Source organism: Bos javanicus, chromosome 17 (assembly GCF_032452875.1).
Source record: "Bos javanicus breed banteng chromosome 17, ARS-OSU_banteng_1.0, whole genome shotgun sequence".
Taxonomy (NCBI): Eukaryota; Metazoa; Chordata; class Mammalia; order Artiodactyla; family Bovidae; genus Bos; species Bos javanicus.
The window spans coordinates 66,312,080-66,337,367 of NC_083884.1; the positions used below are offsets into that span (position 1 = coordinate 66,312,080).

General features: G+C 50.8%; 1 protein-coding gene across 4 annotated transcripts in view; it reads left to right on the forward strand.

Annotated features, from left to right (window-relative positions):
- MYO18B (myosin XVIIIB) overlaps nucleotides 1-23,262 on the forward strand; it is a 231,369-nt gene extending 208,107 nt beyond the window's left edge. For all 4 annotated transcript variants that reach the window (XM_061385190.1, XM_061385189.1, XM_061385188.1 and 1 more), the window contains 3 exons: nucleotides 159-296; nucleotides 19,740-20,937; nucleotides 23,053-23,262. In XM_061385190.1, the coding sequence (XP_061241174.1) occupies nucleotides 159-296; nucleotides 19,740-20,925 (1,324 nt within the window). In that variant the 3' untranslated portion in view covers nucleotides 20,926-20,937; nucleotides 23,053-23,262. The remainder of the gene's footprint in view (nucleotides 1-158; nucleotides 297-19,739; nucleotides 20,938-23,052) is intronic.
- Nucleotides 23,263-25,288: the final 2,026 nt, after the last annotated feature.

Here is a 25,288-nt window from a genome sequence, read left to right on the forward strand (position 1 = left end):
TGGCTCCCACCTCTCAGGGATGGTATTGTGAGCACTGGCAAAGTGAGGCATGTTCAGCACTTAGCACCACGCCTGGCTCATGCTGAGGGGTGAATATCTAGTTATTGCTGTGACTGTGGTTGTCGTCGTGTTGACAACATCTTGCATTCTGGTTCTAGAGATAACGTCTCCACCCTCAGCTCCCAGCCGGAGGGCAGTCTGCAGTCTTGGTTGAGTTGTACTCTGTCCCTGGCCACAGACACCGCAAGGACCCCCTCTCGACAGTCAGCCATCAGCAGCCGTATCCTCAGCCCCAGGTAAGAGTATCCCCTGCTGCCTCTGGGTGACCAGTAGTTCAAGGAATCCCAGGCTTCCCATGTTGCCGTTTAAGTCTTCGATTTCCTGTGTCCTAAACAAGGACATGCACGGTCCAATCTGAGGTATGGCCCTGCTGCTTCTTAGCTGTGTGACTTACGGCAGGCCAGTTACCCTCTCTGAGCCTTCACTTCCTCATCTGTGAAACAGGAAGTATAAGTGTGTTTACTGCCCCAAACAGTCAAAATGAAGAGGATCTAATACAGCCCACGTAATGCATGGTTTTCCAGATGATTTCAAATAGCATGGGACGAGCATTTTTAAAAATAGCTGTAGATTTAGTATGTTTGCTTTCCATCTAAGGCAAGTCCTACTAATTTTCCATTTATAGATAGTTTTATATTTAAATTTTCTTTATAAACATATTTACTGAAGTTTTTTTGGCTTTGTTTCTTTTAATGGGAAGTCTGTATAAAGACAGTTAGGCTGGATGATGTCTTCCTTGGAAATCTCAGCTTTCTTAGAATGTCAGAATTTTATATTTTGTTTCCTACCATGGAAGGAGACAAATTCAGTCATGCCTTGAGATGGGACCCTCACAAGTCTGTAGGATTGCCAATAATAATTTGTTCCAACAAATGGGCCTCAGCCTCAGCTGCAGGACTTAAATCTGTCTTCCCTCTTGCTTTCCAGCTCCATTCCTCTCAGCTCATTTGGTTTTCCTTTTCAAGGGCAGCCCTCTTGTAATGAGGAGCCAATGGCCATAAATCAGAAATTATGGATTAAACAGATGCGTAATTAAGATGAAATGCACACTGCTTGGGTGATAACAGAAGAGCCGATGTGATAAGATAGAAAAATCACATACTAGTGAAGCAGACCCAGACGAGCCCTTGCTGACTTGAAACGGGTTTGCTCTGAAGCAGGAGGCTGTCTTTACGAAAAGAAGTGGGTGGGAGTTCTTGCCAAGCTTTCGGGCATGTTCAGCAAATGGCAAATGTCTGCTGATAATCTTAGGCTGAAAGATTTGATGTTGAAAATATCAAAGGGAGGCCCTGAGAATGGGGCGCATCGGGGGAGTTAATTAAAGCAAGATTATCTGATTACCACTCTTAATTAAAAACAAAGACTGTGTGGAGAAAGAGCCATGTCCTCGGCGAACTCCGAATGCTGAGGACTTTTTCTCTCCTGATAACTAAATAATTTCTGGTCTCCCCGATCAGCCAGTGTATCAGGAAGCAGGGGCCAGAGCTGAATGTGCAAGCACTTTAACATAATATCCAAAAGTTTCATAATTATATTAGGTGCACGATAAGGAATTACACTCTGAGCTGAATGGGAGATGAGAGGCTGAAGTGATTTCTGTACGTGGACTGAAGTCAGAGCATCTGGCTTCCAGTCCCATGGCTGCTCCTCTGCAGCTGTGAGTCTTGGGGCAAAGGATTTGTTTGTTTGATAATTTTTAATGGAGGATAGTTGATTTACAGTGTTGTGTTAGTTTCTGCTGTACAGCAAAGTGAATCAGTTACACATATACATGTATCCACTCTTTTTTAGATTATTTTCCTGTATATCATTACAGAGTATTGATTAGAGTTCCCTGTGCTGTACAGTAGGTCCTTATTACTTATCTATTTTATATATAGTAGTGTGTATATGGGGCTTCCCTGGTGGCTCAGTGGTAAAGAATCCGCCTGGTGATGCGGGAGAATTGGATTCCATCCCTGGAGAAAGACATGGCAACCCACTCCAGTACTCTTGCCTGGGAAATCCCACGGACAGAGGACCCTCGAGGGTTACAAGCCGTGGGGTGGCAAAAGCGTCGGACACAACTGAGAGGCTAAACAACAACTGTGTGTACACGTCAGTTGCAGTTCCCAGTGTATCCCTTTCTCCCTTCCCCCATTAGTAACCATAAATTGGGGGCAAGTTGCTTAACTTTCCATGTCTTCTTGTGAGTAAACCATTGTCAGGATTAACTAGAAGATGCACTCAGAGCCCAGCTCCTAGAAAGAGCTCAAGAAAACCAGCTGCTTTCCTGGTGTTGGTATTTGATGCCCAGAGTAACCCCAGGGAACCGATGCCATCACCTCCATGCTGCACAAGAGGGATCCGAGGCCCAGAGGTTCAGGAGCAACTGATTGAGGCAAACTTAGCCACACCCCAGCTCCTGTAGCTTCGCCCTGGGCAGCACCTCCAGGCAGCCCTCGCTAGAGCCCAGCCCCCCTTTCCCTGCCCACTCCCCTCCAAGTCCTCAGGCTGGTCCAGCTGCAGCTCGGAGCAGAGGGGCCTGCACCAAGGAAAGCAGTGGAGCAGGAAGCAAGAAGGGACCAGAAGCCCCTTGTCATTTTCTTCATGTTGGTGTCCCTCTGGCTGGCACACAGATGGTGCTCCATAAATGTCTGTTGAATGAATAACTGACCATAAGAGCAACACTTGAGCAGAAATGCTAACTGTACTTGGTCACAACTCAGCTTTGTGATTCAGAGAGGGTCGGTAATTTGCTCCATGTCATCAGGAGGGAAGCAAAAGAGCCAGGATTTGCACTCTGGTTTTAATCCTTCCAAAGCCTGTATTGTGTTTGCCATGCTGCCATGACGCTGACTTTTATCCAGGAGGTGAATCACTCACCTGGCAAAGTTTACTGGCAAAGAGCTGGCCCGTTATTAATATTAAAACTATATAAGGGTCAGTATTCAACATCCATCCAAATGATATTTATTAAGTGCCTACTGAGTGCCAGATTCCATGGCGTTAAGCCTTGAAAATTTTGAGCCCTTATTAACCTATTAACATGTACTCTTAAACATACTCTTTGGAGTATGTTTACAGTTTAAAGATTCTAGAACTTCTGAGTTAGAAGGGACCATTAGATTATTTATTATTAGTCCAATCCTCTCATTATATAAATGGGAAAAAGTGAGGTCTGCAGAGGGAACTATCTCACCTAAGCTTATAGTAAAGACTGACCCAGAGTTCAGGTGCCTTGACATCCAGCCTTATAATCTCTAAATACTTCTCCCTTTTATTAGAATATAACTGAGAAGGCGATAGTCCTCTTGGCCACACCCCGACCTCAGCTCCCTTCCAAAAGGTGTCCAGTGTCTTCAGTCCGGTGTGTACCCTTCCACATCTTTCTCTATGTATTCATAAACACACACGTACTGTAGCAAATACGCAGCGTATTGTGGGCTTTTAAAGTGCAGAGTGACATGGTGCCACATTACGCACCTCTGTCTGTGTGTGAAGTGGTTTCAGTTGTGTCCAACTCTGTGTGACCTTTGAACTGTAGCCCACCAGGCTCCTGGGTCCATAGGATTCTCCAGGCAAGAACACTGGAGCGGGTTGCCATGCCCTAAATGTATCTAAATTCTCAAAGTGCTTCTTTCTTTCCCTCAATAATATACTTTAGAGATCACACCCTGTCTGTTCACATAAGTCTATCTCATTCTTTTAAATTCCTGCAGAAAATCTTAAAATGATGCCATGGATTTATTAAACTGTACTCCTGTTTCACTTTCAGTTGATTTCAGGATATTTGCTATTAACCTGTTGTGTGTGTGTGCTTAGTCACGTCCAACTCTTTGTGACCCCATGAACTGTAGCCTGCCAGTCTCCTCTGTCCAAGGAATTTCCCAGGCAATAATACTGGAGAGGGTTGCCATTTCCTCCTCCAGGGGATCTTCCTAACCCAGGGATAGAACCCTCCTTTCTTTATCTCCTGAATTGACAGGCGGATTCTTTGTCACTGAGCCACCTGGGAAGCCCTGTTAACCTGTTAGCCTTTAAACACACACACACACCAGCCCTATTAACCTGTTAGCCTTTAAACGCATACACACACACTCTTGTGCACAGGACAGATGATTCTCTACGTCAAAGGGAATTTGCATTTTAAACTTGACCAGATGCTACCGGGTCATCTGGGCACTGTCCTTGCTGAGGAGGTGGAGGCAGGTTAGAGACAAGGGGAACTCTATGGCATGCACCCCCATATGACCTGGCCCATCACAGGGATCAACAAATGAGTCTCTTGGACATTTCCAAATTTGACTGAAAAAGAAGGTCACTCTAAAAAAAGAAGAGAGGGAGAAAGCAGTCTTCTGCCAAAAAAGTAAAAGCATTCCTTGTATTATTTATAAGAGGACGTCAACTCAAGAGAAATATGCCTAAAGCTTGATGATTTACAGCCCAGGAGTCATGAAGCTGCTGATAAATGCAAGAGCTTCTGGAGATGGAGACACTAAATTACCTCCGTGCCCCTGGGGAGGGAGTTTATGGCCTTGGTGGTGGCAGCCGGCTTGGCTCCAGAGCCTCTCTTGATGGCCGGCTGCAGCTGGTGCCAGGGCGCCCAGCCCACGGTGTGCCCGGCCCTGCAGGGTGCCTGCCTCTCCCTCCTGCCCCCTGGGCCACCACCCTGCCAGTAGAGTGTTCCAGTAAAGGGTTCTGTCCTCTCCCTTCCAGTCCTCACAGCACCTCGGGCTCTCCAAAGGGGGCCAAGCCCCATTTTCGTCCAAAGCCCCATGCCCACATCTCTCAGAACCTCAGCCTTGGTCACTCACACAGCTCTGCAGGGTCCAAGCACAGACGGGCATTAACTGAACCGGCTGTATAGACGCTGATGCCTTGTCACTGGCCTGTTTTCTTTCATTTTACTGGACAGTTATTCCAAACCATCCTGACTTTCCTCTGTGTCCAACTCCTTACTCTGAGCAGACACCCTAAACTCCTGGTTCATTCAAAGGAAAAACAGCAGCCTCAGAACGGTACCTGTAAGTTGATCACCGTCTGCCCAGCTTCCCTCTGGTCCCAGAAAACGAGACCCGGTTTTGGTTGCGTGGAATCCGTGCCCCGCCGCCCGCTCACTCCTACAGTCTCGGCTCCGCGTTTCCAGCTGCCCTTCCTCTGTGGGTTATGAACACCCTGGGGTCCTCCCGGCCTAACTATATCCTCACCCGTCACCCTGCAGTCCGGTTCCCCCCTTTGGAGCCGGGCTTCGCCAGAGTGGGGTCCCCGCACAGCGCCTTCACTCCCCTCCCGTTTCTGCCTCCGCTTCCCCCAGCCCAGAGCCCTGGGCCACCACTGGAACGTTCCTCAGCGTGTCAGCAGCTTCCTAAGGGACAAACCAGGGGATGTTCTCCAGTCTGGATCTGTTTCTGGACTTCTCTGCTGCACTGGCCCGTTAGACGTTTCTTGGAAGCCCCTGTGCACCTGGCCTTTTAGCTGTTTCTGCTCCTTTTGTTGTTACCGTTCAGTCATTCAGTCATGTCCCACTCTTTGCGACCCCATGGACTGTAGCCCACCAGGCTCCTCTGTCCGTGGGATTACCCAGGCAAGAATACTGGAGTGAGTTGCCATTCCCTTCTCTGGGGATCTTCCCGACCCAGGGATCCAACCTGCATCTCCTGCATTGAAGGCAGATTGTTTACTGCTGAGCCACTAGGGAAGTGCTTCGCTACCCAAACTTCTCTTTTCTGGTCTTTTCCTTCCCACCCCAGCCCCTCCCTGCCATCTGCTGGGGATCCCGGGATGCTGCTCTCACCTATTTTTCTGTCCACTGGGTCCCAGGCAATCCTGTGATTTTAACCCCGTCACTGTAAACAGTTCAGTTCAGTCGCTCAGTTGTGTCCAACTCTTTGCGACCCCATGAATTGCAGCACGCCAGGCCTCCCTGTCCATCACCAACTCCCAGAGTTCACTCAAACTCATGTCCATCGAGTCAGTGATGCCATCCAGCCATCTCATCCTCTGTCATCCCCTTTTCCTCCTTCCCCCAATCCCTCCCAGCATCAGAGTCTTTTCCAATGAGTCAGCTCTTCACATGAGGTGGCCAAGGTCTTGGAGTTTCAGCTTTAGCATAAGTCCATCCAAAGAACACCCAGGACTGATCTCCTTTAGGATGGACTGGTTGGATCTCCTTGCAGTCCAAGGGACTCTCAAGAGCCTTCTCCAACACCACAGTTCAAAAGCATCAATTCTTTGGCTCTCAGCTTTCTTCACAGTCAAACTCTCACATCCATACGTGACCACTGGAAAAACCATAGCCTTGACTAGACAGACCTTTGTTGGCAAAGTAATGTCTCTGCTTTTGAATATGCTATCTAGGTCGGTCATAACTTTCTTTCCAAGGAGTAAGCGTCTTTTAATTTCATGGCTACAATCACAATCTGCAGTGATTTTGGAGCCCAGAAAAATAAAGTCTGACACTGTTTCCACTGTTTCCCCATCTATTTCCCATGAAGTGAGGGGACCAGATGCCATGATCTTCGTTTTCTAAATGTTGAGCTTTAAGCCAACTTTTTCACTCTCCTCTTTCACTTTCATCAAGAGGCTTTTTAGTTCCTGTTCACTTTCTGCCATAAGAGTGGTGTCATCTGCATATCCGAGGTTATTGATAATTCTCCTGGCAATCTTGATTCCAGCTTGTGTTTCTTCCAGTCCAGCGTTTCTCATGATGTACTCTACATATAAGTTAAATAAGCAGGGTGAGAATATACAGCCTTGACGTACTCCTTTTCCTATTTGGAACCAGTCTGTTGTTCCATGTCCAGTTCTAACTGTTGCTTCCTGACCTGCATATAGGTTTCTCAAGAGGCAGGTCAGGTGGTCTGGTATTCCCATCTCTTTCAGAATTTTCCACAGTTTATTGTGATCCACACAGTCAAAGGCTTTGGCATAGTCAATAAAGCAGAAATAGATGTTTTTCTGGAACTCTCTTGCTTTTTCCATGATCCAGTGGATGTTGGCAGTTTGATCTCTGGTTCCTCTGCCTTTTCTAAAACCAGCTTGAACATCACTGTAAACAGGCGATCCCCAAATCTAGCCCTCCAACTCATGTTCTTCCAAGTGGCAAACATGTATGTTGTATGTAACTGCCTGCAGTTTAGAAGCTGGCCACCTGGCTGTCTCTGTGGTATCTGAACCCAGTGTGTCCAGGGGGAGCCTCCTCCCTCTCCCCCACCAGTGTGATCCGAATCACGTGGAGGTCCTGTCATCAGTCACCCGAGCTGGAGCCCTCCACGCTTCTGAGGCTCTCTTCCCTCTCGCTCATCCCCATCGTCCACTGATGGCTAAATCTTGTTTATTCTGTGCCTCCGCACTTCAGGCAAATACTCTTGACCGTCTTACTTCTGTCCATCCTCACTGTCCACACCTTGAAGCCAGGCCACCATTTCTGTCCTAGACTCTGGCAAAGCCCTTCCAGCCCCACCCACCTCAGTGCCTCCTCTGGACTCCAGCCTCTCAAATCTCTCTCTAATGGAAATCTGGTTTCAGTGGCTTCCTGTCATCCACAGCAGGAGTCAGCCAATGACTGCACACAGTAAAAAAAAACCCTGGCCCTTGACCTGCTTTTGTTAAAGTTTCATTGGATCACAGCCATGCCCTTTTAAAAGAACTCTTACATATTGTTTATGACTGTCTCTGGCCAAGGGTGGCTCTGCCAGATGAGTTACCTGTCTTGTGTCACAGAGCAACAGAGCAAGTTGTTAGCAGCGTGGAATCAGGATTAGTGGGATATAGTGGGGCAACCTGAAGGTCTTTGGCTCCCTGTGGGGGGAAGGGGGAAAGCGTTTGGGATCCCCATTTGGTAGCCTTGGGAAGTCCAAACAGAATTGTGTGTGTCCTGGTCAGAGATTTTGTTTATCCCTAAATCTCAGTGACCACGATCTATCACCACGTAATTAGAGATGCTGTGATTTGAATTTATTACCAAACATGGCTCTGCTCTGTTGCTATTGGACAAGTACCATATTGCAGCGTGGAGATTATTGTATAAATTATTCTCACTCACATAATCATCGTGATTTTAATTACTGTGTAATCTTAGCTAATTACTGTTGTATGTATCATTTGCTTTGGTACCGATTTAACACAACTGCTTTTCGTTTGGCTAAAAGGCAGCATTACGACTTTTCCTTTTTCAGGGAAAAAATGTGCTTTCTGTAAACATTTGCAGTCCCATACTCTTGGCTTGTGGTTCTTTGCTTAAAAGCAATAAATTTAGATACCACCATCCTCCTTTGATCAGCCCCCGTTGATTTTTATGTAGGATAAGGCTGGCTTGAATTAGTGAAAAGGTCTAAATTATAGGGTATTGTTTTAAAATAAAGTTGTATTACTCTCAAGGAAGTGCAGTTACTCTACCACAGAAGTGGGGCCAAGGCTGGGTCACGTGAGACCTGCTTAAATGATTAGATAAGACTCGTTTGTAATTAGTTCATTAATTATGTAAATGTGAATGGAGGATACTTGGCATTGAAAACAGCTTGTTCTCAAAGTAGGTTAAGCACTGACTGCTAATCTTATTTCAATAGCACATTTATTTACTGGTCTCTGCATTCTTAGAACTGGAGCTCAGGATCACTTTAATCCATCCTGAATGTACTTAATGAATGAGTCTCTCATGAAAATGGTTTTATGTCTTCCTGGAACAAAAGAGTGCTTTTCAGTTTTATCAGTATTAGGAAGATTAATGGGTAAGATGTGGAAATGTTCAATGCGAACATACTAACCGTGGACCCAAGGCCTGAGCAAGTGAGGGGCAGGAGAAGTCTGTCTGTCCAGGTTCATGCTTGGTGCCAGCATCACTCTTGGGCAGGCTTCCGTGGGAAGGAGGGGTGTTTTCTATCTAGAGCTCTAGATCTTTGGTAGATCTGCGAATCCTTCAGGAATTTTGAGGCTCACCTAAGTTAGATGCAAGTTGGTGTAAAACCATTTGGCTTGATCATTGACTGTTCAGAACGTTCTTGTAGAATCTGTGGTTCTCTGAGCTAAATTTTCATTAAGTCAGCTTATGCAAACATACATACCGAAAATTGTGTCTGTATGAAATTTTCAAAATTTGATCATACCTTAATAATTACTACCCACATCAAAACCAGCCCATGGCTAGCGCCCCAACACCTTCCGATATCCACTGCAGTCATGACCTCCTCCTTACTCAAGGACGACCACCACCCTCACTTCTGCTCTGTGTTAGATTCTGTGTTAGATAGGGCTATTGTTTGAACCCTCTGGTGCCTTTATGTTTAAATGTAGCTTTTCTGGGGTTTTTTTGTTTTTTTTTTTTTGAGGAGGTTTTCTCTCATAGAAGCTGGACGATCACATCTGGAATCAGCTGTGATCTGCTAAAATCAGACTTTTCTACTCCTTTTACTCAGTAAATATTTCTTCCTTGGTGTCTGAGCCCAGGAGGACATGAAGGGTCATTCATACTTCCCTCTACTCATAGGCTGGTCAACTCCTTCCCCTCTAGAGTATCAGCTTCTTGAACACAAGGGTCCTTCACCTCAGTGTCAGCAGGAGCTGGCATCATGGCACTCCACAGAAGGCTCTGAATGGCAAGGAGGAGGGGTGGATGGACAGATAACTTCCGTTCACTTAAAGCTGCATTTATGACGAACTGGGTGCTGTGGAAAGTCAGAGACTGTGGTCACTGCCGTTGCACGGTACTCAGCAGAGCTAGTGCCTGTCCTGGAAACCAAAAGAAAGCGTCGTGAATTTACTTACCTGTGTTGACCCCAAGTGGACTCTCTGATCCGACGTGGTCACTTTTCACACCCTGTGTGTTCTTTCAGGACATCGTAGAGGTTGTGTCTGAAGGGCAGGCTGAGGTTTGAGAGCCGGTGCTCTCCCATCTCAGACTGACCCAGGAGGCTCTCTGCATCTCCGTCTCTCCAGGAAAAGAATGTGGTTCCAGCTCCCTCTCAGTTCTGAAGGGGATGAAATTCTGGAGAAACAAGACCGGGCTTTGGATTGGGTTTCAACATAGGAAGAATTCCCTCTAGGTTGTGCACTGGAAGTTGGTTTTGAATCTCTTGGTTTTAAGCCCAGAGAAGCGGCTTTGACTGACCCATAAGTGGGGCTACTGGGGTCTGAATGAACCTGCCAGATGAGGCCTTTTGTCCCTTGTTTCTTCATTCTCGTCCTTCTATTCCTCCTGCCTTTCATTCTTCCCATTCCACGAACTTCCCTTGATGGACTGTTCTAGATCCTGGGAAATCACAGAAGAAAACTGAGTCTAGTTGTTGAGAGTTGTAAACAAGTAAGCAAACGGTTACAGGACGAAGGACAGGAAAACACAGGGGTGCTGAGGATCAGAGGAGACCCCAGCCCAGGCTGGGAGGTGAGCACAGACTTCTGGAGGCGGCTGTACTTGGGCTGAACACTGAAAGTCAGGCAGAAATACTGGCTTTTTGGTTTTTTTTTTTTAATTGATAATAGAATCACCAGTAAAGCATCCCTTCCTATCCCCCTCCCCCCGCTCCTTTCTGTCTCTCTTCTCTTCTCAACCCTGAAGGTGACTGGGCACTGTCACTCTGCTAGCCTCTACCGTAATTTGATAATTTTTTTAATATTGATTGTATTTCTATCTTTACCTTCCTCTCTACTTTTGTCTATATCAAAACATATATTTTATCCCCAGCACTATGAAAGTAAGTTGAAAACACCATGCCAGTTCTCCTTAAAATAATTTCGCATCTTTGTCCCGCCAGAGAAGGGTTTTCCAAACTGCCGCACCATTTTCACTGCTAAGAAAATGAACAGATCCACAATATGCTCCAAGATCCCAGTGTTTATATTAACCCAGTTGTTCTGAAGTTGTATCACTGTACTTCTAATTTTTTTTTAATTTTTTAATCTGGCTGCACTGGGTTTCAGTTGCCACACGTGAGCCCTTATTTGGAGCATGTGGGATCTAGTTTCCCGATGAAGGATCAACCCAGGGCCCCCTGCATTGGGAGCATGGAGTCTTAGCCACAGCACTGCCAGGGGAGTCCCCTCACGGTAGTTTTTAAAAAGAAGGCTCCTGTTAAGGACACTCATTGTATTATGTTGTTTTGTTTCTTCAGGTCTCTCTCTTTTATTTACAAGAAAGAAAAACAGACTTTATATTTTAGAAAAGGTTTAGACTTAAAGAAAAATTGAGCTGAAAGAACAGAGCACCCATATCCACCCCTTCCCTGTCTTTCTACCCTCAATTTCCCCTCTTGTTAACATCTTCTATTAGTCTTTTTTTTTTTTTTAGTGGCACCACGTGGCATGTGGGATCTTAGTTCCTTGACCAGGAATTGAACCCATGTTGCCTACAGTGGACACACAGAGTCTTAACCGCCAGGGAAGCCACTGAACCACCACTGAACTGCCAGGGAAGTCCCAGCCTTTAGTCTCTTTTAAACCAGAATGGGTGGGATTGGGGGCAGGAGGAGAAGGGGATGACAGAGGATGAGATGGCTGGATGGCATCACTGACTCAATGGACGTGAGTTTGAGTGAACTCCGGGAGTTGGTGATGGACGAGGAGGCCTGGCGTGCTGCGATTCATGGGGTCGCAAAGAGTCAGACACGACTGAGCAACTGAACTGAACTGAAACCAGAATGGTTCCCCTACTGCCCCACTCCCATTGAAACAGACTGTTTTTTTGTAGAGAGTCAAGCCTGATTCTGATGGCAGCTCTGTTCAAAACTCCCAGGTTCCAGTAACTGGTTGGCCAGTAAGAACATGCGGGTGAGACGTGGCAGATTCTGTCCACCTGCAGGAGATACACAGGCGGTGTCCTGAGGGCAGTTCACCAGATCGGTTTTTTAAGTGTCAAGGACTCGGTACCTGCTTAAGATCAGAGAAAACGGCAAGCACGGCTTAAGCACTGTCTTGTCTCATAAAAACATTCTACTATAAGGAATATAGTGTATTTCCAGAATCTATTTCCTGAGTCTCTCCACCTTCAGGCCAGAAGTAACCAGGTTGAGGGCCTCTCTGCGGCTTCTTCCACCTCTCTTCGGCTCGCTGTTGAGGTCTCCTTCAGCGTTCCACGCCCAGCATCCTCCTTGCTTCTTGTTGTTGCGCAGTCGCTCAGTTGTGCCCGACTCCTTGCGACCCCATGGACTGTGGCACGCCAGGCTTCCCTGTCCATCATCTCCCAGAGCTTGCTCAAATTCATGTCCATCGAGTCAGTGATGCCATCCAACAATCTCATCCTCTGTTGTCCCTTTCTCCTCCTGCCCTCAGTCTTTCCCAAAACCAGGGTCTTTTCAAATGAGTCAGCTCTTTGCATCAGGTGGCCAAAGTATGGGAGCTTCAGCTTCAGCATCAGTCCTTCCAGTGAATATTCAGGGTTGCTTTCCTTTAGGATGGACTGGTTTGATCTCCTTGCTGTCCAGGGGACTCTCAAGAGTCTTCTCCAGCACCACAGTTCAAAGGCATCAATTCTTCTGGCTCAGCCTTTTTTTTTTTTTTCCAATCTTCCCCTTCAGCCGAGGAGCTTTCTAAGTCTTGGTGCCTCTGCCTATGAAATGTAGACACCAGCCCTTGCTGGTCCAGGGTTTTGCAGAAACCAGTGAACAAGCTACTAGCTGGTAGGAGGGACTTTCTTCTCCTTGGAGTTCTTCCTCAGCATCACCCCCACCCCCAGATCCTACCCTCTTCTGAACGCCTGACTGCACCCCACCTCCAGAGAGGCTGTGCTCTCCAGCCCCGGGCCCTCCCCGTCGCTTGCCAGCCTCTCGTAGCATTTCCAGGGTTCACGGTGTTCCTGGAGCTTCTTGCACTGCTGACCCTTCTTCATGGGCTGACGCAGCATCCACCCTTCAGTGTGCCTCTGAAAGGCTAAGGCAGCCCGTCTTCTCCTGTGAGGAGCTTAGCTGAATGTCATACAGAGTCAGTCAGATCGAGGTGGGAGCCTCAGCTCTGCTCCTCCCTCTCCATCTGCCTCTCTGACCCTCAGTTTCCCCCTCTGTGAAACAGAACAGTCAACAGTAACGAACAGTAGGGCAGAGCAGTCAGGACCCGTGTTCCCAAAGCTGGATTCAAATCCACATTCTCCCATTTACTCTGTGACAACTGGCTCATCCTTCTTGAGCCCATTTGTGAAATGGGAGGTTATTAGTAGCTGACTTAGAGGGCTGTCATGGAGAGAAAATCGAATAACGTCTGCAAAGCCTAAAGGCACAACATACTCCTGTGATGCAGAATTCCCATGCACACTGTAGGGGCCTAATAAATGTGCTGAGTTTCCTGCCATGTCAGGCACAGTCTGAGCGCCGTGCCGGCTTCTCTTACAGACCATCAGTTTCTATGTGGGACTCAATCATGGAACCTTCAGGCCATCTTCAAAGGACATCTGGTTTCCCATCCAGGCCTCACTGTTAAAGAACATCAATACATTTTTAATTTCCTCTTTAATTTCAGGGTGTGAATGAAGAATGGGGGTGACAATATGTCTCTGGGGATGATTCATGGGGTCATTAAATCTGCATCGAGTTTCCTGTAGCTACTGCTGGCCCAGGCTCTGCTCCGACTCAGACCTGGAGAGTCTGGTTTTTGCTGTGTGTTTGTTCTAACACCGGCGAAGCCAGCATCTCCCTGACTTGGGCCTCGTGATGTGTTAGTCACTGTGTCTCAGTGGATTTTGAACAGTGCACGCGTGAAGACATGAGTTGAGCTCCTTGCGGTTTCCTCCTAGCTTTCTGTGCCCAGGGCGTGTGATTGTGAGGGGCAGAGCAAGGGTGTGAGATCTAGCCACCCTGCTTCAGATCCCAGCTCTGCCGCTGAGCAGTGTGAGCCTCGAGCAGTGGCTTCTCCCCGGTGAGCCTCAGTTTCCTCATCTGCAAGGTGGGCTGATCATCCAGATCCTGACGAGGTGAAAGGACGTGCCTTTTTATTCTTCACCCAGGGTTCTTGGAGCATCTCCTCCATGGTTGGCACCAGAGGAGAAACAAGGGAGCTGCGGTCACAGGATGGCTTGGCAGGGGAAGGTGTGGCCTGAACCAGACCCATGTCTCAGCAGCTGGCTTGCTCTGAGGCTGAACAGACCTCAGTAGCCTCACACCTTTCCTGTGTTGCTCAGAGCGGGCTCGGACATAGGAATTGCTTATTCTTTTTAAAAATAAATACATTTATTTATGTGGCTGTGTCAGGTCTGAGTTGCAGCTCATGGGTTGGGTCGTGCCAGATCTTTTGTTGTGATGCATGGGCTTCAAAGCTTCACAGCACGTGGAATCTTTGTTCCCCACCCAGGGATCGAACCCCATCTCCTGCATTGCAGGGTGGATTCTTAGCTGCTGGACCACCAGGGAAGTCCCAGGAATTGCTTATTCTTGAACATCTGCCCTCAATCCAGGGCCTTCTGTAGCCCTGATGGGAGGGGCCATTAACTGAAAAGCAATCGTGAGGATCTTAGGCATGTATTCACGAGTAGTCATGTTGTGAAATGAATAAGTGATGTATGCAAGTTCAGTTGCACCAGGGCCCACCTCCCATGAAGAGCTGGGGGCAGGCAGAGGTGTCTGTGGGCCTTGCTCAGCGGTACTGACTGTTTCGATGATGTCCATCATCTCTGAGGTTCAGCAGGGTCACGGTGCCCACCCTCACAGCCAGGCTTCACAGGGTACATGGCAAGGGTGGGACAGAGCCAAGATCTGAACCCGTGCGTCTGCTTCCCAAAGCCTGGATTCTTAGCTTCCCGGGTTACAAAGAGTAGAAATTCCAGCATTTTTGCATGATCATATCCTGATTTTTCTAATAAGCCTTCATAAATTTGAGTCACCAATACTTACAGGAAAAGAAATAAAAAGGAATCCAAACTGGAAAAGAAGAAGTGAAACTGTCAGTGTTTGCAGATGGCATGATACTATACGTGGAAAATCCTACAGACACTACCAGAAAACTACTAGACTTTATCAATGAATTCAGTAAACTTGCAGGATACAAAATTAACACCCAGAAATCTCTTGCATTCCTATACACTAACAGCAAAAGATCAGAAAGAGAAATTAAGGGAACAGTCCCATTTACCATCACATCAAAAAGAGTGGAATACCTAGCAGTGAGCCTACCGAAGGAGACAGAAGCCCTGCACTCTGAAAACTGCGACATGCTGATGGAAGAAGGTGAGGAAAACACAAACAGATGGAAAGATAGATCATGTTCTTGGACTGGAAGAGTCAGTATTGTCAAAATGACTGTACTGCCCAAGGCAACCTACAGATTCATTGCAGCCCCCATCAGACTACCAGTGGCGTTTGTCACAGAACGAGAGCAAAAACGATTTAATTTATATGGAAACACAAAAAGACGTCAAACAACCAAAGAAGTCTTGAGAAAGACAGATGGAATTGGATGACTCAGACTCTGACCTCAGATGATACTACAAAGCTCCAGTGTCCACATATATTGTTTTGTTCATCAGTTAATTGACATTCATAAGATACCTACTGTGTGCCTGTACTTAGCGCCTCCTATGGGCCAGAGCACTGGCACATCACTCATTCACTCATATGTTTTCTGAACACCTACTGTGTTAGGACCCCGTTCTAGGCACAGGGGTAGAGTAGTGAATGCAACAGACAAAAACACTTATCCCCCTCTAGTTCTTATTTCTGCGTCGTTGCCAGGTTGACCTTGGAGAAGGCAATGGCACCCACTCCAGTACTCTTGCCTGGAAAATCCCATGGACGGAGGAGCCTGGTGGGCTGGAGTCCATGGGGTCATGAAGAGCTGGACACGACTAAGCGACTTCACTTTCATGCATTGGAGAAGGAAATGGCAAACCACTCCAGTGTTCTTGCCTGGAGAATCCCAGGGACGGGGAGCCTGGTGGGCTGCCGTCCATGGGGTCGCACAGAGTCGGACACGACTGAAGCGACTTAGCAGCAGCAGCAGCAGCAGCCAGGTTGACCTGGTTTCCTCCCATCACACAGATGAAGAAACTGAGGCCTAGAGAAGTTAGGCGACTGTCCCAAGGCCAGCGGGTGGCAGAAGCAAACTAGACTCCAAGGGACAGATGTTACCTGGGCAAGGTGATGTCAAAGAGACAGTGTTAAGCCTGTTTCACAGTGGAGTCCAGAGGAGGTTCCCAGGCAAGGGTGCTGCCTGCCGTGGGGTCGGAACCCCATCTCTGCCACTCCCAACTGTGTGTGCTTGCCGTGGCCACTCCACCTCACTGTGCCCAGAGCCACAGCGCCTACCCCCGGGGTGGCCCTCAAGGCTATAATGGACATGGTGGTCAGCTCCATGCAGACAGGTGGCCCATCTGCTTGTTCTGACCTGTGTCCATGTGCACAGCACCTGGCACACAGTAGGTGCTTGGCCAGGGGCAACTGTTACGGGCCCAGCCTGCCCCGTGTGGCTGGGTGCCCAGGAACCTGCCTACTGGCTCCTTATCTCCCAGGTATGTGAGAAGACTCTTCCTTTTTGGACAGATGGAGGGGCAGGTGCAGAAGTTCCCACCATGTTTCTAGAGTCCCTTCTTGGAGATCACAGTGCCCCGCCCAGCTTGTGTCCATACCCGTCTCCCAGCAGCTCCTCAGAGGTGCTCAGAGCACCTCCTATCCATCACCTCTCGCCCTGGCCAAAGCTGGGAGGCAGGCACAGTGACATCTTGATTAGCCGCCATCCATCCATCATGCGATGCCAGTGGAAGGGAGTTCCATTTGAGCTGAGTTATCCCAGGAGGACAGCTGGGGGAAAATGAGTCTTCCCAGGGTGTGTCCAAAGCGTCCAGAGCCAGGGCAGGAACGGAGAGTCTCACCCGGCCCTGGGCAGCAGAGCTAGGCCCCTCACCTTGACATCTGCAAGAGGGCGTCTGAGTTCAGATCAGTTCTGCCGTCCCCACACAGAAAGGAGGGGACACCACACACGTCTCCCTTGGAGTGGCAGCGCAGACAGGAAGTAGAGCTGCAGAGACGGGGTGGATCTCTGCATGGTAAACCCAGGAGACAGCACTCAGTCAAGATGAGGCGTCTTTCTTTCCTTCTCCTGCCGTCCCTCCCCATCTCCCCCGCCCCAGCCCTCCTCCCTCTACCCTCACTCGGACTCCTCGCCCCGTCCCCACCCCACTCCCCAGCCCTGCCCAAGTCTACACTACTGGGCCTGTGTTCTAGTTTGAAGCCGACCAGTTGAGGCTCTGGAGGCACCAGCCAGACCACTCCAGAAGGTGGGACCCCACCCACCCCAGCCCCATGACACCGACCCTTGGGCCCCTGGGCAGATCTCTGAGATCACCATCTAGTGACAGCCAGGTGGCTTTATGGGGACATTTTGATTTGCCTGCCTTCTGAAAGATGCTGCTCCCTGTGGGCCTCAGGGAAGGTGGGTGGGTCTCCGCTGGTCTGGCCAAGCCAAGGGGACTTGGCTGTCGCCTGGAGAGTCTGTGTCCTCTGGGCTCCAACAGCAGCACACACAGGCTGTGACCTCGAGGGCTCCTGAGCTGCCCACAGCTTTGCATGCCCCCGGGCTGTCCCAGGTTTTGGTCAAAGGTGAGGAGGGCCAGTCCTAAGCTGCCAGCGCCCCCCACATCTGCGACCCTCCCCCCTGTCCTTTGGCCTTGCCCTCAGCACCTGCTCTTGCTTTACCGCCCCCGTCGCCACCTGTCTCTTCCTCTCCATCGTCCTGTCCATTCTCAGCTCACCTTCTGTCTTCTCGGTCCCGCCTCTGCTTCTCCCCACTTCTCTCTGCCCCTCCTCTACTTGCTCATCCTCCTTTCCTCCCCTTCCCCAGAGACTTGATTTCGGAGGTAGACTTGACTCAGTCCGACAACACTTACTGAGCATCTACTGTGTGCTGGGCGCGGGGCCGAGTCAGGGTGCAGAAGTGACTCGGCAGGGGCTTGACAGCCTGGGCTGGAGAACTGGGGTCCCCCTCCTCCTCCTCTCCCCTGCCCTTCCCCCTTCCTCCTCCTGTAGCTTCTCTTCTCTTCCCTCCCCATCCTGGCCTCTGCAGCCAGCACTCTCAAGGGGAGCTGGGGCCAGTGGGATGGCACAGTCCCAGGAGATTCAGCGACAGGTGCCGCCAATCCCCATGTGGCAGGCGGCGGCAGAGACTGAGCACCCAGGACACATTCATCACGCCTGCCTCCCTTCAGAGCCAAGACAGGACGGAAATGACTTTTGTCAGCTCTGCAGCAGCCCACTGCCCCTGGCAGCTCCAAGTTGTTTATTAAAAAAAAGAGAGAGAGAGAAAGAAAGGGATGTGAATGTGCCACCTTGCTGTGTATGAGGGGAGCGACTCCAAAGGGATGATGTTGACAAACAGCCCTTCAGGTAGTCACACCGCAGCGCTCCAGCTCCCATTCTGGCCCGAGTCCAGCTGTGACGGAGACGGAAGGTGATGGGCCAGAAAGGGAAGGGAGCAGCTGCTCTGGGCAAACGGTGTGGCTTTTGTTGGAACCTTTCCCAGGGGCGATGAGACGTCGGGTCTCCCGCCCAAGCATTGTCCTGTCCATCCTCCTGGGACGTCACATGAGGCTTTCATGGAGCACCTTGAGGGGGGCGGCGCAGGTGAGGCTCCAGAGAGCCAGAGGTTATCAGTAGTAATCGTAATGAGCACTAACGGCTAATTATTGATGATTAATAGCCATTGATTATTATTAACCACTCAGCGTAATTGTTAAGCATTATTTGAGGAGCCGGGTGCCAGGCACTAGGTCCAGGGCTGGTTCCACGATTCCAGCCGTTATGTGCAGGTGCTGACTCCTCTGTAGTCGTTCTCATGGTGACAGAGCCACCAGCAGAAACCTGCATCAACATCCCATCCCCCCACCTCAGGCTGAGCCCTGGCCCTGGCCCTCAGGCCCAAACTGACCCCAGGCCCACACTGACATCTCATGCCCCTTTTTGCTTTTTATAAATTACAACTTTGCTGGTGGGTGAGAAGGAGGTGGTTTGTCTTACAGGGAGGACAAATAGATTTTGTTAAAGGACCGGTTGCTGGACTCCAGTCTCTGGCTTTTAAGGCCTACCCTTCACTTTCCAGTCTGTGATTTGGCCTCACTGCCAAGATTCCCACTTTTCAAAGGCAGAGCTGTGTTGGCTGCAGCTGCGAAATGCCTCTGCCTGGCAGTCCCAGAATAGAAGGCGTCTGTCCTCTCTCCTGTGTAGTGTTCGTTTCAAGTTGATTTCATGTAAATTTTTCCCTTTTGAAGGAACATTTTTTTTTTCTTTCCCCTGCCCACCCTCCTCCCATGAAACAGTTGGGAGCCTTACAGCACCTCATTCAGAGGCATATTCGGGTCACTGGCTCTCCGGAGCTCTGCTCGGTGGGGTTGTCCTCCGGGCTTGACCCTAAATAAGAAAATAACCTCCCACAGGTCTCCTTTGAGTCTTCAAGAAACAAATTACCTATTTCCCAGCAGGCTGTGGGATGGTAGGTCCTTCATGTCATGTGTGATGCGTCCTCCGTCTAAGTCATCCATCAGAGCTGCAGTTTTAATCTGCTCAAACGTTTTTAGCTGGGTTTAATTATAGACAGAAATTGCATTTCAGAAAGCAACGAGAAATCACTTGTGGCTGGAGTTTGCGCATTAGAGCACGTGGTTCGTTGGAGAGCGCCGCGGGGACGGGAACGCGTTTCCAAAGCGAAACAGAATTAGCGCCCGTGCTCCAGGCCCGATGGCACAGATAGTAGGGCTGGCACAGTGTGTGCTGACCGCGCTTCTCTTCTTGGCACAGGACCCACGAGGAGGCCGGCGATGGGGCCCGGGACGTCCACAGCAGGACCTCGGGGGACAAGGCCGCATCCCCGCTCTCCCGCCGCCGGGGAACGTACGGCCACTTCGGGGATGGCGAAGAGTGCGGCGTCCAGAGAAAGGCCCCGGAGAGGCCGGGCGCACCGCCCTCCCAGGCTTCCCGGAGTGGAGACGCGTCCCCGCTGCCGCGGGACAAGCTGCCCAGCCCGTCGGCCGCCCTGTCGGAGTTCGTGGAAGGGCTCCGGAGGCAGAGAGCGCAGAGAGGCCGGGGGTCGCCGCTGGGCCTGGAGGACTGGCCCACGCTCCCCATCTACCAGACCACCGGGGCGTCCACGCTGAGGAGGGCCCGGGCGGGCAGCGACGAGGGCGCCCTGGCGCTGAGAGCCGGCGCCGGCTCAGCCCTGGATGCATCGGCCGCGCTCCCACGGTCCACCAGCCTCAAGTGCATCCCCTCTCAGAGCGCGGGGAGCCCCAGCCCGCCCCCCGAGAAGCTGAAGACCCGCTTCAGCTCCTGCGAGTCCCTCTTGGAGTCGGGGCCCAGCTCGCGGAGGACGCCCAGCTCCCCAGCGGCCGCGCGCAGGGACCCGCTCTGGTCGCCCACGCTGCGCCCGCGGAGGCGCTGTCTGGAGTCCTCGGTGGACGATGCGGGCTGTCCGGACCTCGGCAAGGAGCCTCTCGTCTTCCAGAACCGCCAGTTCGCCCACCTGATGGGGGACCCCCTGGGCAGCGACCCGTTCAGCTGGAAGGTCCCAAGCCTCAACTACGAACGCAAGACCAAAGTGGATTTCGATGACTTCCTGCCGGCCATCCGGAAGCCCGAGACGCCCACGTCCTTGCCCAGAGCGGCCAAAGATGGGCGAGACAGTTCACAGCATTTGAGCGTCCGCTTTGAGACGGAAGAGGCCGACCGGGGCTTTGTCTCCGGGATCGGCACCGTTTTGAAAAGGAGTCCGGAGTCCAGGGAGGACCCTGCTCACCTCTCTGACTCGTCCTCCTCCTCCAGCTCCATCGTGTCCTTCAAAAGCGCCGACAGCATCAAGAGTCGGCCGAGTGCCCCCCGGCTAGAGGGCGATGGCGGCGAGCGGGCGTCCCCCGAGAACAGAGAGCCAGGCGCAGGGAGGAAAGAGGAGGCCGTGGAGAGCATCATGAGGAAGTACCTGCAGAAGTAGGAGCCCGCTCAGGTAACATCGACAGGCGCCGGCCCTCCGGGGGGTGAAACCGGGAGGTCCAGCCTGACAGCCTGGACACAACCAGTTGCTGCCACTGCCTGTAATGGTGTGACTCATTTCTCTAGAGAGGAGGGGTTTTAGAGATTTTCATGGGAATACTGTGTTACTATTTATGCAAATAATGTGTTGCTGATAAAGGCACAACTTAGAAGCCCTCCCTAGGAGCCATTGGTTTCTCTGCTCTTTAAAATACAGATAGGAAGCCTATCTGTATTTAAAGAGGTTCAGGTTGGGTGGGGTGGGAGGATGCTGTAAGGTGGTCCCAGGCTCCTAAAGCCTCCCCACCCTTGACTCCTTCTCTTCCCAGTGCCCTGTTCATCTGGAGGGAGGCGTGACGGCGTCTGTCCATAGAGTCAGGGGAGAGCCAGGGTGGGAGGTGGGAAGCGGCCTTGACACAGCGAAGTCCAGCTCTTGCATTAAGTGTGTAAAGAGAAACTGGGGCCTGAGAAGGGGGCAGGGGACAAATGCAGAGGTCCTGGTCTGCACCTGATCCTGGCACTCACAGCGGCAGCAGGGAGATGTCCTCACTGCTAGCCGCGGCTCACGTTTGACGAGTTTGTTTATCAGGTAGTCATTTGGTGCCCACAGTAACCCCAAGAGTGTAAGTATGATTCATCCCTGTTCTCCACGTTGGCAGACAGAATCGCACAGGTTAAGGCACTTGTACAGACTCGCCCAGGCAGGACTGGGATTCGAAACTCCAGAGCCCGCGTTTTTGTTGATGTCGTTTTTCTTTAGGCGTATGCTCCGGCCTCTCTGTGAGTCAGCTCGGAGGCACACTAAGGAGCTGGGTCTCTAAAGGTGTTGCCTCTCTCAAGGGCAGACTGAGGCAGACTTTAGAATCATACATCTCACTGGGGGTTGGAACTCATGAACCACAGCCTCGCCCTTGGAAAAGGGGGAGAAGACCTCAAGATCAAGGTCACCCAGTGAGTCTGCTGCCAGCCCAGCCACCCTGACTCCCAGTCCGGCACTCTTTGCCCCGAGGCTGGGCTGGCCCCTCACTGCCCCTCTCAGGGCGTGTTTCAGAATTCATGGCTCCCGACTGAAGTGGGAAGCCCCACCAGGCCGGCCAGGAGGAGTAAGCACCTCCCTCCAGGGTCAGACACGATGCCAGCCTACAGCTGGGCTGCCTTCTCCGAGTCACTGAGCGTCAGAGCTGCAGCGGCCGGAGGCTTAGGTGGTTGAGTGGTCGCACGTGGTGTTCAGCCCACACCTGCCTCCTTCCTGGACCCAAACGAGCCACACGTCCTGCCACTTCGGGAGTCACCCTCAGCCCATCAAAAAGCCATCATGAAGATGGGCTTTGGATGGTATCAGAGCAAATTAATTTGACTTAACACGGCCTCTCTCTCTGCTCTCAATTACCGAGGAAAGATCTGATGTTCATTTACATTATTATGCTCTCCGGGACACAGAACTCGGTTTCAAAGGCCAAGTAAAGGGCACACGTCCAGAAGCGGAGCAGCCCTTAGCAAACGTCCTCACAGAACATCTTGTCTCTGCCATTTTTTTTTTTTTTCTTTTTAAAGCTCAGCTTCCCTTCCCCGCTCCCAGCAATGCTCTCTGCGATAACGGAGCGCCTGCCTAAAACCCTCTTCCACCTTTGACTTGCACGTGGGTGTTGGGAGCTGACAGTACAGCCCGGTTGCCTGAGACGCAAGTGTGTTATAGGATTCGGAACCACTCAGCCCCTAGAGCTCAGGTCTTCCTGTAACAGCCACGTGATGAGACCTTGTGAGCATCTGTGTTCTCAGCCGAGAAATGGGAGTAGTGATCCCAGCTACCCAGAGTAGCACTGTGAGTGGGATGCGAGTGAAAGACCCCAGCCCAGAGCCAGCACCGGTGGCCGAGGTGGGTGTCAGGTGCCTGCGCTTGGAAGCGGCGGCCCTTCCGCATCTGTTTCGGGTGGCCTCCGCTTGTTTCCCTTCTGCCCCCTCCATGCTCGTGCCTCCTGGCATCATTGCTTCTGTAACGCCATCCGGGAATGTGGGCTCCAGGGCTTCCACCCAACAAAACACACTCCTCGGGCCACAGTTCTCAGCTCTGATCTGCATTTGTTTCCAGCCTCCTGGGACACACCGCCCTTGAAGACTTCCCGATTCCACGACTGTCTGGAGAGAGAGACAAAGACCGGCCAGGCCTCCCTGGGGGCCCCAAGTCCACAGCCAGTGTGGCTGCTCTCGAGAGGCCAGGGGGCCCAGCCGCGGCACATCCCGAGGGGCGTGGGGCTCCCAGCGTGCTAGGTCTGTACCCAATAAAGCGTTGGCTCCTTGGCATCTGCGCTGTCTCTCTGTTCTATGATCATATAACCTGGAACTCTGGGGGGTTGATGGGGTGCAGCTTGAGGTAGTAGGGAACCAACACAAACTGTTTATAGTTTTGGGTGTGCACCGGTGTTTCTCTCCCTCCGTATCTGCACACAGTGGCCTTGGTCCTCTTCACTTGGCCAAGTTCAGCTCTCAGGAGTCACCTCCTCCAGGAAGGCTTCCCTGATACATCAGACTCATCAAATTGAAACAAATGCTCTTTCTCCATTCTTCTCTAATTCCCTTGCTTCCCTCTATCCTATTTCCCTTGTCTGTTTATGTGTCTCCATTGTGTGTATGGGCATTCAGGAAATTCTGATGAATGAATAAAGAACAAACGAATGAACCACAGAACTCATCAGTAGCTCACACAGCCTGAGTGCCCGAGGCATACTGACATATATGCGTCCCTACAAGCGTCCACCCATAGCAACGTTCACAGGCTGTGACACCTGCTCTCACAGCCCCGTGCACCTCCTCACGTACTCATCCTACCGCCCACACAGCTCTGCACTTGGGCCAGAAACTACACTCTCACAGGCACACCTAGCACCTGGACACCTGCTTTTCCACGCGTCCTCGCAGTATCAGTAACACTAAAGCTGCAGGCTGATGCTTACTGACCACATACTGTGTGCTGGCCACTGTGCTGGGCACTTTACACGGTGAATCTCCCTTCTACTTATAGAGTCCCAAGAGATAAAGCAACTTTTTTTTTTTTTCTATTCACAAAGGCAGAACTAGCTTATGCCTGCCTTCAGGTAGCCAGTACCACTGCTCCGAAAGTTCTCACTGGCATATACTCCACGCCCTCCCCTACGTGTGCTCCTATTCCTGGGATGACTCTGGTGCAGCCCGTCACAGCTCTCATCAGGAAGGACAGTCCTCTGAGGATCCCCCGCATGGTAGTCTGCTGTAACAAAGCCCCTCAAACTGGGTGGTCCAAACAACAGAGACTCACTGTCTTGAAGTTCTAGAGGCCAGAAGTCCAAAATCGAGGTGCTGGCAGGGCTGGTTCCTTCAGAGTATCTGAAAGGACTCGCTCTTGGCTTGTACGTGGCCTTCTTCCTCCGGTGTGTATCCATCTCTGTGTCTCAATGTCTTCCATTTATGAGGACACCAGTCATATACAGTAGGCCTCACCCTGACTTCTAACTGATTACCTGTGTGGAGACCTTATCCCCACATAAAGGCACATTCTGAGCTACTGGGGGTTAGCGTATCTCAGATGGAGGTGAGGGGTGGGAGACACAGTTCAAGCCCTAACAACTTACCAGTTAGCACTCAGTCCGAGAAGGGGAGATCTCTGCCCATCCTCGTCGGGGGCTCTGGGTAGAAGTGGGAAAGAGAGGAAGGAGGAAAACTGACCAGACACCCTCCTGGGAGACCTCGCCATCTTCCTGTCTGTCTGGTGGAGCTTTCGGTGGAAGAGCGGACTGCGCTTTCTTGGATGCCCACGCTTCTCCCATTTGGTGAGTCTGTAGACAAATATTAATGCACCGTATATTTATATATATTTAAGGAGCATCCCCCACCACCCTGCCTCACAGGAGTGGCCCTAGCTCACCGGAGAGAGCTAGGGTCAGGTGGAGGGGACGTCCGAAATCTCCACAGGGAATCAGAGGCCCTGGCCAGGAAGACGGTGCTGCCCCAAAGCTGATGACGTGAGGGTGTGAGGGGTCAGAATGGGAGCAGACATGGCCCGGTGTCTTCCTCTAGTAGAACCCATGGGGCCTTGGGAAAGCCGCTCCCCTCAGTGGGCCTAGTTCCACTTCTCTACAGTGGGAATGATAGTTACCAGAACCTGCTGGGGTTTAGAGATGGACAAGTGTAGCAGGCTGTACTACTTTGCTAGAGCTGCTATAACAAAATGCCACAGGCTGGTGTGGGGCTGGCGGGGCGTGAACAACAGGAATTTATCTTCTCGAAGTTCTGGCGGCTGGACTCCAAGATCAAGGCATCAGCAGGTCTGGCTTCTGAGGCCTCGCTCCTTG